Source organism: Bison bison, unplaced genomic scaffold (assembly GCF_000754665.1).
Source record: "Bison bison bison isolate TAMUID 2011002044 unplaced genomic scaffold, Bison_UMD1.0 scf7180017864375, whole genome shotgun sequence".
NCBI lineage: Eukaryota > Metazoa > Chordata > Mammalia > Artiodactyla > Bovidae > Bison > Bison bison.
Window position 1 is genome coordinate 3234928 of NW_011494947.1, and position 19362 is coordinate 3254289.

Here is a 19362-nt window from a genome sequence, read left to right on the forward strand (position 1 = left end):
GGGTGTCCTTGCTATGGAAAGTGAAGTCGCTCAGTCGCTCAGTCATGTCCAACTCTTTGTGACCCCGTGGACTCTAGCCTACCATGCTCCTCCGTCCATGGGATTTTCCAGGCAAGAGTACTGTAGTGGGTTGCCATTTCCTTCTCCAGACCTTGCTATGGAAACACTTGGCTTATATATTTTACTTCGATTGTATATTACTGAAGTATTTGGATTTGCTTTTTAAACCAAGCAATAGGAAGTAAACAAACATCATGGCATGCAAAGGCCTCCCACACTGTAAGGCTTCTGCAGAGTCCCCCTTGTTTCAGGGAAGATGCCCTTTGAAGAGGACGGGACTGCTAGTGACAAGGTCTCCTGGTTGGGAAGACAGCAACAGGTGAAACTAAACAAACACATCCCCAAACCCTGGGGGCTGAAGGGCTCAAGAAGGTGATAATTTACCGTCGTTTTCGAAGGATGTGAATCCAGATGGTCCCAGAGAGAAAGAAGAAGAAGGCCATGGAAATGTATAATTTGGGGAGAGGAATTTCTCCTGCTGAGAGGTAGCTGTCAGGATTCTTCTCTGTGATCTCGATCTGAAACCAACATGAGACTATTTTCACTTTTCAGAAACAGATCATCCCATATTCAGTAATTTGGAATCTCTGCTATTTCACAGAAGCTCAAGAAAGTGAGTACCGGAAGGTAACAACCATATTCTTTTAGGAAACAGAGCATAGATGACTTATAGACGCTGTGACACTTTATTTTTTGGCTGCACCCTGAGGCGTGTGGGGGTCTCAGTTCCCTGCATCCCCGCCTTATTAGTGCAGAGTCTTAACCACTGGACCACACAGGAAGTCCAAACAACCACATTCTTAATGCACAGGCTGAAGTGTAAACACATCCTAATATAAATCCCTTATATTTCCTTTTGAAGAATCCTCTGCTGAAGTATGCTGGCCACTGGCAGAAATGTTATTCTGGCCATGTTTTTCTCTAACTCTGCTTAAATGTTCTTAAAACTGCTCTTAGAAAGAAAAAAACCATCTTGCATTTTACACAGCTGACAACATCTGTGTGGAGCAGTTTTCATATGGTACTCACATCAAGGCTGAACGAAAACTTGTCATTAGACCAAGCGTCACTTCCAAGACACTTATGAAAATAAAGACTGTAGAGGCCTTCTTGGTCATCAGTGCTGATGTTAAAGAAAAACTGAAAATGAAGAAAAAAAAAGTTTAAGGATATCCAAATCCTCAGCTAAATTTTTAAATCTCAGAAAGAAATCATGAATACTACGAATAGAAGAAAACAGACCGTTTACTTAAGTTAATCAAACTCTCCTAGAGCAGAGTTCCAATACACTTTTTCTTATTCTATGATACCCTCCTAATATTTTAATGATTTTCAAGCGAACAGAAAAGTAGACTGGATTATACGGTCAACAGCTATGTACCCACTACCTAGACTCTACACTTTACTACACTTCCCTTATCACGTATCTATCCATCAGTGATGGGTTTTTGCCGAAGTCTGCAGAGCTAACTTAAGATGCGGTTACCTAGCTTTCAAGCCCACACATTACTGTTTTGCCCTTTAGGTAAAAAATACTTCTAAGAAAGAAAGGAGGTTCTTCTGGTACTTGAAAAACTAAAGGACCAGTATTTCCTCATCAAAATGTACCTGTATGATTTTAGACAACAGTAACAGAGGCTACATCTACTATGTTTAGAGATTTTTCTTTGTTTTTCAATATATTTCATGTATTCAAGTGAAGCTTAATGTAAATCAAAAAATGTTATTTATATATATACACACATATATATAATCACAGAATGTGACTGCTTGATCAATTCTAGGGAACATTTTACTGCAAGTCTAAAATATTAATATACTGTTTAGGGCTACATATACAAGTGGTGAACAATGAAGAAAACAAGGAAATGGTTATGGTAACATCTTTCATGACAGGAGTCACTCTAAAGAACATGAGGGACACAGGCATGGTAAGCATGGTCTAGTTCCTGTACCAGGTGATGGCTATGAAGGTGATTACTGATAATCACATGTACTCAAGGTAAGTACGATACACTCTTCTATAGGTACCGTACCTCAAAATTTTAAAGAAGGGAAAAAAAGAGACATCTGTAAAAGGGGACTAATACAAGTACCGACTTTCATAGCTTGCTGGGAGGATGAACTGAGACAAGGTAAGGTGTGAGTACTTAGCAGGATGTCTGACATTCGTTCATACATTCATTCATCTCAGTAATTACTGATAGGAAGACTACTAGGGCCAGGCCCAAGATAAGGAATTTCACACAGAGCAGCAAGAAAGCAGACAGAAATCCCTGCCCGTATAGTTACCTTCTAAAGACAGAGAAACAATAAATATAACAAATACAGTATGCTGTACGCTGGAAAGAAGTATTAAGGGAAAAGGTAGAGCCGGGGGGGTGGGGGGTGGGCTGCATTTAAAACAGTGCTACCGGAGGAAGCTTTGCTGAAAAGGTGACATTTGAGCCAAGACTTGAAGGAGGAAGAAAGTAAGCATGAAGACTCTGTGGACGAGCTCTTCCCCAGTGGGGGCTGCGGGAGCAGAAGCCAGGCTTCACCTTCCCCAGGAGCAGCACGGCGGCCGCTGTGGCTGCAGCACAGCAACACAGAGAGCGCGGGGAGGAGACAGGACTGAGCTCAGAGTCGACAGCGGCCAGACCACGTGTGCTCGGAGACCAGCAGGAGGACTTGGGCTTCTACTATGAGACAGAGGGGAAGCTGCTGAGGGTTCAGAGCAGATGAGCACCCCATAAACTCTCAAGTCAGCTGTTAATACCGATGGCTACTGAAGTTAAATAACATCAACACTGTTACAGCAGCAAAAGAATCTATGGTGAGAACTCAGACCTGCAGATGCAGGGGCGGGGGCCTTTCAGAAGTGGTACAAATACAGAGAGTCTTGAGCACGGGTAAGGGCAGGGGTGCAGGCCATTGTCAGAAATGACAGAACCACACACTCAGGAGCTATGCATTTCACTCGAAGTAAATGATGCCTCAATGAAAACTGCTTAGAAAAAGAGGTAGTTATTCTTACAAGTTAATGGTAAGAGACTATTTGTACAGTGCTTTACAAAGCACTTTTATTTTTAAAAAATGATACACCTAACCACCCTGTGAGATGGATGTCATCATTTTCCATTTTCAGATGATTAAAGAGTGAGGTTCAGAGGTTAACTGAGTTGTCCAAGGTCACCACCTAGCATGTGGGCTCTGAGATCCAATTCAATGTCCTACCCCACACCCCACACACAGGCTGTGATGCTGCATGAACACTCATGTGCAGTTAACGACGGTGACGGCTGAGCAGCTCACTCAGGCCTCTAAGTCTCAGTGAACTCGTCTCTGAAATGACATCATCCAAAAGATGACAATCATCCTTTCAGGTGGAGAATTCTGGGTTTCTGACACACTCTGAATGGGAGGCAGTGTGGGATTAGACAGGCAGAGTTGTGGGGACAGCCAGGGAGAACCGGGTTGGAACCTGGGCCTTGATGCTCACACTGGATACACAGTTATTCTCTCTCAGAGAAACATGGTTTGATAAGCAGCGGGTAACAATATCCACCTTGGAGGTTTGTTACGGAGAGAGTTCCTATATTCAAATGACTGGCACACAGCATATGTAAGTTGTTATTCCTAAATTGAAAGTTTCTTTAAAAATTCACCCTTTTACATGGCAGAGATAAATTCTACAAAGCTTGACTCAAAGAGATTACGTACCTGGAATGAAACCGCCCCATCATTATTATGAACAGAAAAGGATTTCTCTCCTGTTGCCTAAAAAAGACATTAACAACCTATTTTAGATGAGACCATCCAAAAAAACATGCTAGTAAAAATAAAAATTTAAAAGCTCCAAAACATTTTTTTCTAAAATCCTAGATTCGCTGGTCTTCAAAAGCTCAATGGAAAAGAAATTCACCATCTTTTCAATATGAATGAAATCCTGTTTTACAAAAAAAGGTAAACCTTTACCCGTTTCCTTTTCTCAGTTACGTCTCCTGTCGCCCCAACAGCCCCCTGCTCCCCGCTGAGCACCTCTCCAGTCTTACAGCTTTAGTGAGACAACGGACGCCAACCCAGGCCACGCCTCCACGCCCAACGTCAAACGACCGACACGCTGCCGCGGGCGCAGCGGACTACAGCCAAGTAACAGAGAGGACTACTGAGACGTGCGACGACACAGGAACCTCAGAGACTCACACTCCACGAGAGCACCTAGGGACAGGTCAGCGGCACCTCAGGACAAGAGGGGACGGATACGCTGTGGTGCTGGTTTCACAGGTGCACGTCAAGTCAGAACTTACTCAACTGCCACTTCAAATACGCACAGTTTGTAGTCTATCAATCTTACTTCAATAAAGCTGTTACAATGAAACCCTGCCATCTGGATGCTCCATCACTCAAGTATTAAGATAACCCAAACTAAAACTTTCCCACGTGTCCTTCTGTTATTTCTGTTCCCCACCTCGCTGGGGGCAGGAAAGCAACCCCCTCTTCTCCCCGCTCCCCGCCGCCCTGGCCTCCCAGCCTGCTGCTCACTTCCTCCACATTCCGAAGCTCGGCTCTGGCTCAGATGCTCAACACCCGAAACCTGCACTGTTACGACGGCACTCCTCCTGGTCCCTCTCAGGTCCCCGGCCTCCTCACCGCCGCCACGCTGCACGCTCCTTCTGAACAACGACTTTCCCTTAACATGTTCGGTATCACGTTCCATCCTGACCAAGGACACACCATGACTTCCTGTTTTCTGTGCATCGATATCTTCAATTTTTTGGCCCTCTATAATCTAAGATACCTCTCTCTGGTCCCAAATATATGTTATGTTTTACTTTCAGCAGGCCAGTGCCCAGCACTCGTCAGTGCTCATGTCCACTTCCAGTCTTTGCTCATGATGGTCTTCAGCCCCTTTTTTCTCATCTTCTTCCCCAAACAATCCACCACACTTCAAGCCCCAGTGACATCTCCCTCCAGGCGACTCTCAGATACCCCACTTCCCTCTCCCCTCACCATCTGAGCTTCTATCACATAAGGGCTGTGTAACTCAGCACTCAGTCTTACTCTGAAATTATTTCAGAGCATCCAAGTTCTCTCCCCAAACAGAAGGCAACCGCCTGCAGACTGAGCATGCAGATGTGTGTGTGTGTGTATACATATGCACAAGGACAGTCCTACATGCGCGTGAGCACACACACCTGGAAAAGCTGAGAGCACACAGGTTGGGGTTAGTTCTTACCTTTGAATCCACGGTACTTCTTTTAGACTTTCCACTTTCTAAAAGAAGAATCATTTAAAAGATATTATTGCATGATTCAGCTCATAAGTATACTACGGTATCACTTTATGAGACTCTAGCTCATCTAACATCAAATAATTCAAACAAATAAACAAAATGGTGAGGCCACATGCCATCTTACAAACTTGCAATTCCTCAAAACCCCAAACATTCTTGAGCCGTAGAAGCCGCAAATTGGACATGTTCTATTACGAACACAATTTAATAAATGGCAGCACTCAGCATCAACGAAGGAAATCGTCTCTAAATAACCTAGTGCATGTAACTGCCAAAGATACCACGTGGAATGACTTTCTTTTTTTCTAAGTAATGACACTTGAAACCAGATCACTGTTTAAAATATATACGTATGAGATTTATTTACATATGTAGAAAAAACAGCAAATATTACTAGCATAAAGCATACTTTTTTCTCACGGCAAGGAGTGTAAAGATTGCTAATGATTTCTTTCAATGAAAAGAGAGGGCCTCTGTGTCTTATTTTTACTTAAGTCGTTCTTTCTGAGGAAGAAACTCTCAAACTATATAGGAAGGGAGAGAGTTTCAGAATAAAAAGAAGGACGAAAATGTTCTGCCTAGGGAATGGTCACGTGAGCTCAAGGAACCTAGACGAGGAGAAGACGGTGCACATACATGGAGCCACACCATCACACACGTGGAACACTCTGCACGTCTTTTAGTGTGTGTTAGAACGTTGACAAACTGAGAAAATAATACATAAATAATACTGTAACTAATAAAGTTATCTTTAAAGACCTCATATAAATTACTAGATAAACCTGATGGTCAATAAAAGAGGTGATAAATCTAAACTGGTAAATCAACATAGGGAGAAAAAGTGCGATCTCAGTGATAAGAGTGACTTCAAAACCAAGGACACCCCTTTGCCTTTCACTTTAGGATTTAAAAAACAAACACAACCAAAAACCCACTGCTGGCTAGGACTTGGTGATGTGGGTGCTATGATTATATATTTCCTAAAAGGAGTATAAATTCACACAACTCATGTGGAAAGGAATGAAAATATGTATCAATGTTCCCAAAAGTATTCATATCTTTTGAACCAGAAATTCCAGTTCCTGGAACTCAGCCTAAAAAAAAACGCTCTACATATGAAAAAAAAAAAAAATCTACAAATAAAGACGTCTGATGCAGCAATGCTTTATAATAGCATCAAAATGGAACTATGTCTCTTTAAGGGAAAATGCCAAGCAAACTATAGTATCCATTTAATGGGGCATCTGATAAGTATAAAAAAATTTTTAAGCTGAGTGAACAGGGATCTTATAAAATTATAAGATGACTATTAATTTTTAAAATCAAATGTTCTAGACTTAGGAAACAAGTTTAGAAGGAAATAGAAATTACTGATTATTCTAACATGGAGAATAAGGAAAAATGACTATTCTTTCTCCATCTTTCCTGTATTTTTCTTTGTTATGCATTTTTATATCACCTCAAAAGTAAAATAACGCTAAATAAAATCATGTTTGTTTTTAAGTAGGAACAAAAATGGATCTAGGAAGCAAGGTAGTGAAGGAAAGGCTAGTGTCTACCTTACAGTTACCTTGTTCTTTCGGAGCCTGGCTGCCTGATGAGACAGGGTTAACACCAGGCTCCTGGCTCTGACCAACAACCTTCTCATCCTTGGTAAAGATGATCTTTGGTAACTGGGCACCAGCTTCTGGTGGAGATCTTATTTTCACTCTATATTCAAGTAAGACAGAAGAAAAAGAGAAAGAGATCAAAGTAAAGCTTACGGCGGGTAGGTGTTGTCAGTTAGGTGTTGTTTCCAGCTCTAAGCCCATCATCTCATGCAGTCTGTGATGGACTGGATACAGATTCTATTATGTGCCTTTTACAGATGCTGAAATGGAAGCTAAAAGGTTAAAGAACTTGCCCAAGAGTAGCAAGCTAGTCAGCAGCTGGGGCAGCCCCACTTCAAAGTTTGAGTCTGTAGCAACCATTTGATTCTGAGGTATATATTTCCTCCCTAAGTATGTGTAATGTGTTCAACAAACTGATGATGATCAAGCTGAATGAACAGGGACGCTTATAAAATTATAAAATGACCATGGATTTTTAAAATCAGATGTTCTAGACTTAGGAAACAAGTTTAGAAGGAAATATAAATGACTGAGTATTCTAACGTGGGGAATCAGGAGAAATGACTATTCTTTCCCCATCTTTCCTGCACTTTGTGCACACGGGAAAAGGAACAAGAGGTTAAAAAAACCCAGTAAGACGTTAAAACAGGCCTCGGGGAGCAAGCGAAGGGCAGAAAAACGACTCGCAGCCCATGAAAGGTGCATGTCCTCCCTCTCCCTGCTGACCAGACCCCAATTGTGTGAGACCCATCCCGCCTGAGGAGGGGCCCGCAAGTTTCGATGCTGGAGTGGACACGTGCCCTCAGGTGGCACTATCGCACACGTCAAGGGGAGCACGTCCAGCATGGGATAGGCAGAAACCTCCCTCTTCCCCTTAGCTGGCGCGAACAACACACTCACTTCACTGAACATGTGCCATGCTAGCGCACGCTACTCTGCCTCGGTGCAACACGTTCTCTTTGCTGGGAATGCACTTCCCTTTCTTATTCCTCTGCAAAGTCTCCTCACGAGAAAGCTGGCTGCGCCAACACTTCTCTGAAGCCTTCCCTTCCTGCCCACAAACCACCGTCCCTCTGCCCTACTGCTCCTCCAGGTTGCTGCCACCACTGGTATCGCTGCTGTCTCATCTAGAAGCTCCTCCAGGACTGCACCTCCACCTGATCTCCAGCACTCGGCAAAGTATTTGGCGTGTGGCAGATGATACGCGTCTTAGCTTAACTACCGAAGTCTCCCAACTTTACTCGAGGGTTGAACTGAAGGATCTTAGCATTACTTACTCACTTCTGGAGATGTCTAGGATTAAAAGGGTGACAGAGGCAGACTGCTTCTTTAAAATACAGTAATTCACATCTTCATCCTGAGAAGGAAGACCCAGTTACACATCATGTTATTCAGTCACACTACAATAAGAACAAAAGGTTTACATGAACAAAGCAAGTAAGTGGCCCAGCCTCCACTCAAAAGACACAACTGCGGCTGCTCAGACGCCTGGAAGTCGAAGCTGCCACCTCAGGAAGCAGCGCTGACAGGGGCAGGGCACTCCCACCCAGGGCTTGGGCGCAAGTGCAGGGGGCGTCAGGTCACGCACTCGATGCTCACCAGATACGAAGAAAAGCCATCGTTCTTTGTTCGGTCTAGGCTGAATCCAATCTAAGAGGAGGTGAAAACGGTAGAAGTGAATTACCACTGATGCCCCGACGTCCATACCTTTCTTAGCCCAAGAGAAGAAAAGGTGATTATTTTGGCCTGGCCTTCCTCTCGGTTTTCTTAGCGTGTATTTTGTAAGAAGGATCAGCTGTAACTGAAATTATTCAAGAATTGTAACTTCAGTGTTAAAAAATAAAACTACTGCTGTCTGCTCACAAGTTTAACTTTCTACATATTCTAATATTCCATGTTTAAAAATGGGGGACGCTCTTACCTGAGCAACAGAAAAGGGTTTACCCTTGCTCCTGGAAAGGCACTTACAGTGAAGTCCTTGTCTGTGGCTCCTTTAGGTTCATTCACTGAAAGGCTGCTGACATTCACCTTCATGTACCCATTCTTGAAGAATCCAAAGGTGTTCAGATGAACCTTATGCCTCACGTCATCCTGAAAAGATGTGCAGTAGAAGAATTAGTAATCTGGAGAAGTTGATTAGTAAACCTATTCATTTGCTTGGAAAACTGCGATATCTAGTTCCTTGTCAGCTAACCAATGTCTCCATATATTCAGTAATACTGACCACTGTGGGACTTGATCTTGCTCCAAAAGCTGAAGAAGACTCATCAGAAATTCATATGACAGCAACAATTTTGCAGAGGGAAACACACAATAGATTCGATTCAGTCCAGTGCATTTGGAAGGGTCCCGGGGGCAGACTCGATGGCCTGCTGGAACGTGAATTCCAGGGAAGGAAGAACAATGTTTTAGTCATCCTCCTATCCTTCCTTCAAGTACAAGGCCTGGCATCCAGCAGGCACTCAAAACAGGGAGGGGGGTGATGAGGGGGAAGTAGCCAAAGCTGCTCCAAGAATACACTTGGCTCCTCCCCCCGAAGAACAACAAGAGACACCTGCCCATTACTTGAAACTGTCTCAGAGTTGTGACTCCAATCTCAGCTCAGTCCACAAATTTTAAGTCCAAGAGAACAATGGGATCAGTGGATACTCCCAAAGCTGAGGTTCCACAAAGGCACTTCATGTTGTGTAAAGTCATGAGTTTCATATTGGGAATTATCTGCCCAAATGTTCAGTTATCACATAGATCCTAAATACAAAACACTAGGCTAAGTATTTTCTAAAACTTGGATTTGGTTCTTCCCCAAATCCACACCATTATTTTTGCTAGTGTTTGTTTTCCGTTTGTATTTTAAAATTCTGTTCATTGTTTCTTTCACTTCGTTGTTCAGTCGCTCAGTCACATCTGACTCTTTGCAACCCCAAGGACTGCAGCACACCAGGCTTCCCTGTCCTTCGCCATCTACCAGAGTTGCCTCAAACTCATGCCCATTGAGTTGATGATGCCATCCAACCATCTCATCTTCCATCATCCCCTTCTCCTCCTGCCCTCAATCTTTCCCAGGATCAGGGTCTTTGCAAATGAGTTGGCTCTTTGCATCAAGTTGCCAAAGTACTGGAGCTTCAGCATCAGGCCTTCCAATGAATACATGAATATTCAGGACTGATTTTCTTTAGGCTTGTAGACTGGTTTGATCTTGCTTGCTGTCCAAGGGACCACACTTCAAAAGCATCAGTTCTTCGGTGCTCTGCCTTCCTCATGGTCTAACTCCCACATCCATACACAACTACAGGAAAAACCACAGCTTTGACTGTACAGACCTTTGTTGGCAAAGCTATGTCTCTGTTTTTTAATATACAATCTAGGTTTGTCATAGCTTTTCTTCCAAGGAGCAAATGTCTTTTAATTTCATGGTGGCAGTCATCGTCCACAGTGATTTTGGAGCCCAAGAATATAAAATCTGTCACTGTTTCCACTGTTCCTCATCTGCTTGCCATGAAGTGATGTGACCAGAAGCCATAATCTGAGTTTATTGAATGTTGAGTTTTAAGCCAGCTTTTTCACTCTCCTCTTTCACCCTCATCAAGAGGTTCTGTAGTTCCTCTTTGCTTTCTGCCATTAGAGTGGTATCATCTGCATATCTGAGGTTGTAGATATTTCTCCCAGCAATCTTGATTCCAGCTTGAGAGGCATTCAGTCCAGCATTTCGCATGATACACTCTGTATAGAGATTAAATAAGCAGAGTGACAATATACAGCCTTGACGTACTCCTTTCCCAATTCTGAACCAGTCAGTTGTTCCATGTAAGGTTCTGTTGCTTCTTGTCCTGCCTACACGTTTCTCAGGACATAGGTAAGGTGGTCTGGTGTTCCTATCTCTGGAAGAGTTTTCCAGTTTACTGTGATCCACACAAAGGCTTTAGTGTAGTCAATGAAGCAGATTTCTTTTGGAATTCCCTTGCTTTCTCTATAATCCAAAGAACACTGGCAATTTGATCTCTGGTTCCTCTCCCTTTTCTAAATCCAGCTTGTACATCTGGAATTTCTCAGTTTATGAACTGCCAAAGCCTAGCTTGAAGGATTTTGAGCATTACCTTGCTAACATGGGAAATAAATTAGTACATGGTCTTTGTTAGGAATCTGTATTTTCTAAATTCCTAACAAAGACCATGTACTAACCTATAATCACTAAAAAATAGTTATTTTCAACAATTATTATTTGCCAGCAATACATTAATTGCAGGACCCTCATCTAACCTTGGAGAAGGAAATGGCAACCCACTCCAGTGTTCTTGCCTGGAGAATCCCAGGGATGGGGGAGCCTGGTGGCTGCCGTCTATGGGGTCGCACAGAGTCAGACACGACTGAAGTGACTTAGCATCTAACCTAATTTCCAACACTCCCTTTTAAGCGATCATGTTACCACATCAAATAAGATATACGTAAAGAAGGCACTCTGTAAACTGTATTTCACTATACAAATAAAAGACACAAAATTTCAGATTAATAGGAACCAAGAAAGTCAAACACACTAATCACTCATTCAACTTTGATTTAATTCAAATGTAAATAAACCAGTATTTACAAAATGCCACTAATGACTAAGGCCCGAGAAGTGATAAAAGACTCAACTCTCAAAAAAAAAAGTCTCCCAACAGCCTTCTTACAGTCCAGGAATAGGAAACCTCTTCTTCCACCACAGGGAAGCCAGAAATCTCCCCAAGGACAATCAATGGTCAGCGAGACAAGAGAGCCCTTTCCCCCAGGAGGCTCAAAATCCCCTTCGCTGTAGAAAAATAAAAGGAATAACAACAAATATCCATCTACCCACTGCTCACAATTACGACATGTCTACATCGAAGCTGCTTCAGAACCATCAGAACAGAGAGAGGGCAAGGAGCAGGAAGAGGAAGAGAATAAATCCTATTCCCCTCGACCATCCCTTCCCAAGTTCATATCCATAACCATAAACATCAATACAGTATCATGATGTTTTTAAAAGTTTGATAAACTGTGTTACAATGTATGTGCACATCTGGCAACGTGCATTTTTCAGACAGCATTGCATTCTTTGAGGCCCTATCTGTGTTGACACATTGAATATGCTCTGGTTCCTCATTTCATCTGCTTGTGTTCCATCGCATGTACATCTATTTCCCCAAAGCATCACCTGGGCATTCAGGTAAAGCCCAATCATTCCTGGGCATTCAGGTAATTTCCAATCATTTGCTGTGACAACACTGTTACGAGAATTCCTTGTACATATCTTTTTTTTTTTTTTCTTTAAACTGTGCTATTTTTAAGACGTATTTATTTCTCTTATGCTTTGGCTGTGCTGGGTCCTCACTGCTACACACAGGCTTTCTCTAGTTGCGGTGCACAGGCTCCTGCCTGCAGGGGCTTCTCTTTTTGCGGAGCATGGGTTCTAGGGCATGCAGGCTTCCGCAGCTGCAGCAAGTGGGCTCAGCAGTTGTGGTTCTCTCGCTCTAGAATGCACTCAGTAGCTGTGATGCACAGGCTCAGCTGCTCCGTGGCATGTGGGACTTTCCCCGATCGGGGATCCAACTGGTGTTCCTTATATTGCAAGGTGGATTCTCAACCACTGGACCACCAGAGAAGCCCCCCTTGCACATACGCTATGTATTATCTGGGTGGGGATTAAGGGTATATACATCTAGATGGAAAATCCTAGGACACAGGGTGTGCACATTTTCAATTTTAGTAGAAATTGACAAATGAATTTCCAAAGTATAAGAAAGTTTCCTTACATCCTTACTGAACCTTGATGTCATTAGACATTTCATTTTTCCCAGTTTGGGGGAAAATCAATATTGATGATTCAATTTGCATTTCCTGGTACTTCATGAGTTTGAGCACCTCATCTAGGTTTATTAGCCATTTGAGTTTTTGTTTTGTAAAATGCTTTTTTAAAAACATATCATAAAAAAAAATTAAAAAATAAAATTGTTTTTCCCCCCGCCGCCCCAAAAAAACCCATATCATATGTCAGACTTCCCCAGCAGTCCAGTGGTTAAGACTTTGCACTTCCAATGCAGGTTCCAACCCTGGTTGGAAAAGTTAAGATCCCACACGCCAGGCAGCGTGGCCTAAAAAGTAAAAATTTAGAAAACTAAATAAATAAACATCATATGTCCATTTTCCTTTTGGATTTTTTCCCTTAAATTCTTTATATATTCTGGGTACTAATTTTGACTTTGATGCTGCAAGTATCTTTTCCCGGTCTCTTTTTTAAACTGTGGTATCTTTCGTTATACAAGTCTTTTTATATTTTGTAAGAGAAAATCTATTGATCTTTATTCCTGACAGTTTTCATCTTCAAAAAAATCTATCAGGGGTGTGGGGGAGGGAAGTATTGAAAGTTTGGAATTAATAGATGCAAACTATTATATACCATAGGATGGATAAACAACAAGCGCCTACTGTATAACCCAGGGAACTGTAGTCAGTACCCTGCGGTAAACCACAATGATAAAGAATACGGAGAAGAAAATATGTATGCATAACTGAGTCACTCTGCTGTTCACAGAAGTTAACACAACACTGCAAATCAACTATATTTCAATAAAATTTCTAAAAATTCAATGTTTATTCCTGATAACAATTTTAAATGTCTTTTAAAAAACGTCCTTCTCTACCCCAAAGTCTAAAATATTTGTGATAGTGAAAGTCGGTCAGTTGTGTCTGCCTCTTTGCGACCCATGTATAGTCCATGGAATTCTCCAGGCCAGAATACTGGAGTGGGTAGCTTTTCCCTTCTCCAGGGGATCTTCCCAACCCAGGGATCAAACCCAGGTCTCCCACATTGCAGATGAATTCTTTACCAGCTGAGCCACAAGGGAAGCCCAAGAATACTGGAGTAGGTGGCCTATCCCTTCTCCAGAGGATCTTCCCGATCCAGGAATTGAACCGGGATCTCCTGCATTGCAGGTGGATTCTTTACCAACTGAGCTATCAGGGAAGCCCAAAAATATTCACGATATGTTATTCTAGAAGTTTGAGAGTTCTGTCTTCACATTTACTCTGTAATTCACCTGGAATATATTTTGTTTGTGGGATAGCATCTCTTTCCCCACCCGTACTCCCATGGAGACCAGCGAGGTGTCCTGAGGCCACTCCAGAGCGATCTGTCCTAACTTTCACTGCCCTACGGTGCCGCCCCTGCTGCACATCAAGTTTGCACTAGGATGAGTCTCTCACCTGCGCTTCCGATTCTGCCCCATCGATCTGCCTGATCCCCACTACAGAGTCACGTGCCATTATGGTTCAAAACTGAGCAGGATAAGACCTTGCTCCTTCTCCTGTTTTGATGTGTGCTGGGTATTATAAGACTTTTAGTGACTGGGAGAGACAATCAAGGGGGCTTCTGGGGTATTAGTAAAGTCCTTCTTCTTGACCTGGGTGCTGGTTACCTGGGTACATTCAGACATTAAAAAAATTCAGGAAACTGCACACATATGAACTAAGAAATTAAAGAAAGGCAGGGCAATGACAGCAGAGAGGAGACTGGCAGTCGAAGCACTGACAGTTCCCCCTCAGGGGCACAGGGTGCCACCAATGGGCTTAAAAGGGGAGTGTCATGACTGGCTTTGGCTTTTAGGAAGATAAGGCTACAAAACAAAATAGGAACTAAGATAATGCTAGGAAAACAGGTATGAGGAGACCTCCCTGGTCCAAGGATGGCCTAGACCTATCAGTCACAGTGGCAATGACAGCAGTGAATGGATTGGAGAGCTTTGTATTTACAACACAAATCTATGAAACTTGGTGATGAGAAGATAAGAATAAAAGATTTCTGACTTAAGAAAATGAGTAGCTGGTGGTCCCAGTTACTAAGAAAAGAAAAACTGGACAAAGAGTACGTACAGATTGGGGGTGAAGGGTGAGGATGTTTCTAACATACAGAGATGATTATGAGCCACTTAAGTGGAAATGGGGGTTAAGAAACTGGATACACTTGTCCAGAGCTCAGAAGAAAGGGCAGAGCTGGAGACAAAACTAAAAAAAAAAAAAAAAAAAATTCCCATAACCCTTATAGACAGCTACTATATTTTTCTCCTTTTCCCCGTTATTTTAGAAAGTTGTTTTAAACTTTTCACTAAATATTGGAATATAAGAAATGGTTTACGTTCCTCAATAACTTCACATTTTAGACTGCTTTCAAATATAAAGCAAGTGGGGTAATGATACGTCAATTTAGGTTTTCTCACAAACTGAATTTTAGAAAACAGAGTAACATTTAACTGAGCTAGCTTATGGTCACCTACCTGGCCACTTCTTTATTTTAAACAGCTCCTCAACTGGCGGTCCACTGACTATGCTGGCCCACAAATGTGCTACATGTGGCCAACACAGTGCTTTGTTTTTGTTTTTAAATTTGAGTTTGAGCTAGCTAGTTTCACTTGAAAGCCTGGATTTCTAGTTTTTCTTAAACACACATAATCCAGCAAATCTAGATCACACAGGACGGAAGCATAGATGAACATACTAAACTACAGTACAAGGAAATAATCAGCAAAATCCAGGACAGGGGAGCTGGAAGGAGTGAGCCCCCCCCAGATCAACACAGACAGAGAGGTATATTAACCAATCATAATGTGAGGACACTACTTAGATTCTGATTTTTAAAAAGTTTAAATCCATTTATGACCAATGGAAATTTGAACCTGATTTGGTATTTCATGATATTAAACATTATCTTTCTTTCTGTTAAAATGACATTGTTGTCGTTGTTGTTCAGTCACTCAGTCACGTCTAATTCTTTGCGATCCCATGGACTGCAGCACACCAGGCTTCCCTGTCCTTCACCATCTCCCAGAGCTAGCTCAAACTGGTGTCCATTGAGTCAGCGATGCCATCCAACCATCTCATCCTCTGTCATCCCCTTCTCCTCCTGCCTTCAGTCTTTCCTAGCATCAGCATCTTCTCCAGTAAGTCAGTTCTTCTCATCAAGTGGCCAAAGTGGAGCTTCAGCCTCAGCATCAGTCCCTCCAATGAATATTCAGGATTGATTTCCTTAGGATTGACTGGTTTGATCTCCTTGCAGTCCAAGGGACTCTCAAGAGTCTTCTCCAACACCATTCAAAAGGATCAATTCTTCAATGCTCAGCCTTCTTTATGGTCCAACTCTCACATCCATACACGACTACTAGAAAAACCACAGCTTTGCCTAGACAGACCTTTGTTGGCAAAGTAATGTCGCTGCTTTTTAATATGCTGTCTAGGTTGGTCATAGCTTTTCTTCCAAGGAGCAAGTGTTTCTTAATTTCATGGCTGCAGTCACCATTTGCAGTGATTTTGGAGCCCAAGAAAAAATCTGTCACTGTTTCCATTTTTTCCACAACTATTTGCCATGAAGTGATGGGACCGAATGCCATGATCTTAGTTTTTGAATGTTGAGTTTTAAGCCAGCTTTTTCACGCTCCTCTTTCACCTTCATCAAGAGGCTCTTTAGTGCCTCTTCGCCTGAAAGCCTTATGGCTGAAACCATAAGGGTGTCATCTGATACTGCAGTTACGTTTTTAAGAGTCCCTATTTCTTATAGGTACATACTGAAATATATACTGAAACATTTATGGATTTTAAGGATCAAACAATATGATGACTTTGATTGACTCGAAAATAATATGAGAAGGACAAATGTTGGCATATATGTTGAAAGCAGAACCCTCACAAATTGCTGGTAGGACTGCAAAATGGTACTGTTGCTTTAGAAAGTACTTTGGCAGTTTCTTAAGAAGTTAAATATAGATCTACCATGAAAAAAAAAAGTGCAAGTGTTAGTCGCTCAGTCGTGTCTGACTCTTTTGTGACCCCATGGATTGTAGCACGCCAGGCTCCTCTGTCCATGGGATTTTCCAGGCAGGAATACTGGAGCGGGTAGCCATTCCCTTCTTCAGGGGATCTTCCCAATCCAAGGATTGAACTCCAATCTCCTGCATTGCAGGCAGATTCTTTACCTTCTGAGCCACCAGAGAAGCCCAAAGAATACTGGAACAGGTTGCCATTTCTTACCCCAGGGGATCTTCCCAACCCAGGGATCGAATCCACATCTCTTGTGTCTCCTGCACTGGCAGGTGGATTCTTTACCATCTGAGCCACCCGGGAAGCTATCTACCAACAATGACCCAACCATTCTACTCCACTCCTAGCTATCAACCCCCCAAAACGAAAACATGTTTCCCAAAGACTTGCATGTAAATGTTTGCAGCAATATTACTCACAACAGCCAAAAATGGAAACCCAAACGTTCAAATGTCCTAGTAAATGGCTGAGCATAGGTGATATATTCATACAATGAAAAACTATTTGGCCATTAAAAGGAATGAATTGCTAATACACAGTACAACATGGATGAACCTCAATAACATAAGTAAAAGAAGCCAGACAAAAAGGACCATATACTGTGTGACTCCATTTATTTGAAACACTCAGAAAGGGCAAATCTATAGAGACAGAAAGTAGATTAGTGGTTGTCTGGGGCTGGAGGTCGGACTAGGAATTAACTGTAAACCAACAAAAGAGCTCTTACACGGGTGATGGAAATGTTCTATGGCTGGATTGTGGTGACAGCTGCATAACTCAGTCAATTTACCAACAAGCACTGAATTGTGCATTTACAATGTATGGATTTTAATGTATACAAACTATGCCTCAAGAGTTTCCAAAAGTTAAGGAAGCTAAAAAACAAAAGACAAGGAATTTGAGAAAACTAGAAGAAGAATGGGAAATGTAACATGGAATGAGGAAACGGAATAAAGAATGAAAGGGGGACGTCTCTGGTGACCTGGCGGTTGAAACTCTGTCTTGCAGTGCAGGGGATGTCGGTTCGATCATGGTTGGGGAACTGAGACCCCACTTGCTTCAACTAAGACCAGAGGCAGCCACATAAGTAAACACATTAAACAGAAAAAAAGATTTGTTTTCTAGTTAAAAAATAAAGAATGCACCTGAGAAGGGATGCATATGGGGATAGAGCAGAATTAGCCATTGGTTAATGGTTACAGCTACATGGGAATTCACTATACTATTCTTTCTATTCTGGTGTGTGGCTGAAATTCTCTCAATCTCAAGCAAAATAAGACAATCTAACGTTGCTGCTCTGACAGGCTCCCTTCAGGTGACTTCACTTTCTTGGGCAAAATGTCAGACTGTTTAAGAGGAGAGAAACAAGTACAATACTGAATATGGAACAGGCACCTAGTATTTGAGAAAACAAAGATGAAAAACATTAAGCAATGTAGCTTACTCCTTGGAAGGAAAGTTATGACCAACCTAGATAGCATATTCAAAAGCAGAGACATTACTTTGCCAATAAAGGTCCGTCTAGTCAAGGCTATGGTTTTTCCAGTGGTCATGTATGGATGTGAGAGTTGGACTGTGAAGAAAGCTGAGTGCCGAAGAATTGATGCTTTTGAACTGTGGTGTTGGAGAAGACTCTTGAGAGTCCCTTGGACTGCAAGGAGATCCAACCAGTCCATTCTGAAGGAGATCAGCCCTGGGATTTCTTTGGAAGGAATGATGCTAAAGCTGAAACTCCAGTACTTTGGCCACCTCATGCGAAGAGCTGACTCATTGGAAAAGACTCTGATGCTGGGAGGGATTGGGGGCAGGAGGAAAAGGGGACGACAGAGGATGAGATGGCTGGATGGCATCACCAACTCGATGGATGTGAGTCTGAGTGAACTCTGGGAGTTGGTGACAGACAGGGAGGCCTGGCATGCTGCAATTCATGGGGTTGCAAAGAGTCGGACATGACTGAGCAACTGAACTGAACTGAACTGAAATGAAGCAATGTAGCACAATATGGAGAAATCAATCACCAGAATTACACCAACTCAGGTTGCTTCTCCCATTGAGGGTAGTATATTTTTCCTTCTATATTGTTAATATTTACCTAATGATGCTGGCCATCTGACATTTTAATTCTAGACATGCCTAAAACCAAGAGACATGGTTCAGTGCGTTCAAGGTTCAGTATTAGTTTTGTTCTCTAATTTATAAGCTACAAAAACTCAGTTACATGATTTCACCTAAGACTCAAGATTCTAAATTATAAAGTGAAAGAATTTTAGGAGTTCATCACTTGGAGTCACAGGCCTGGGGACTAAGACCTATGGATAAGCTTTGGCAGGATTACAAAGCCCTATAAATTCCAATAAGTTTTGCCTACATTTCTACCTGCATTTTCTGGGAAGAGATTCAATATCTTTCAGCATATTCTCAAAAGGAGCCAAGACTCACTTCTCTCCCTGCAGTTGACAACCATTTTAATCAGGATATTTATTGTTTACAAATAACAGTATGGGTCTAGTCAGGTTTTTTTAATCCAGATTCTGTATTCTTTAAACTATAGTCACAAAATACATTGCTTTGTTAATGTACTGGGTTTTAATAAGA

At 42.1% G+C, this 19362-nt stretch overlaps 1 protein-coding gene across 1 annotated transcript in view; it reads right to left on the minus strand.

The window, feature by feature from the left end:
* GPR107 (G protein-coupled receptor 107) overlaps positions 1 to 19362 on the minus strand; it is a 58321-nt gene that overhangs the window by 37641 nt on the left and 1318 nt on the right. The window contains exons 2-9 of the mRNA XM_010856799.1: positions 8914 to 9036; positions 8545 to 8595; positions 8223 to 8302; positions 6906 to 7045; positions 5279 to 5316; positions 3763 to 3819; positions 1090 to 1200; positions 445 to 578 (exon numbers count right to left, since the gene is read on the minus strand). Of these exons, the coding sequence (XP_010855101.1) occupies positions 445 to 578; positions 1090 to 1200; positions 3763 to 3819; positions 5279 to 5316; positions 6906 to 7045; positions 8223 to 8302; positions 8545 to 8595; positions 8914 to 9036 (734 nt within the window). The remainder of the gene's footprint in view (positions 1 to 444; positions 579 to 1089; positions 1201 to 3762; positions 3820 to 5278; positions 5317 to 6905; positions 7046 to 8222; positions 8303 to 8544; positions 8596 to 8913; positions 9037 to 19362) is intronic.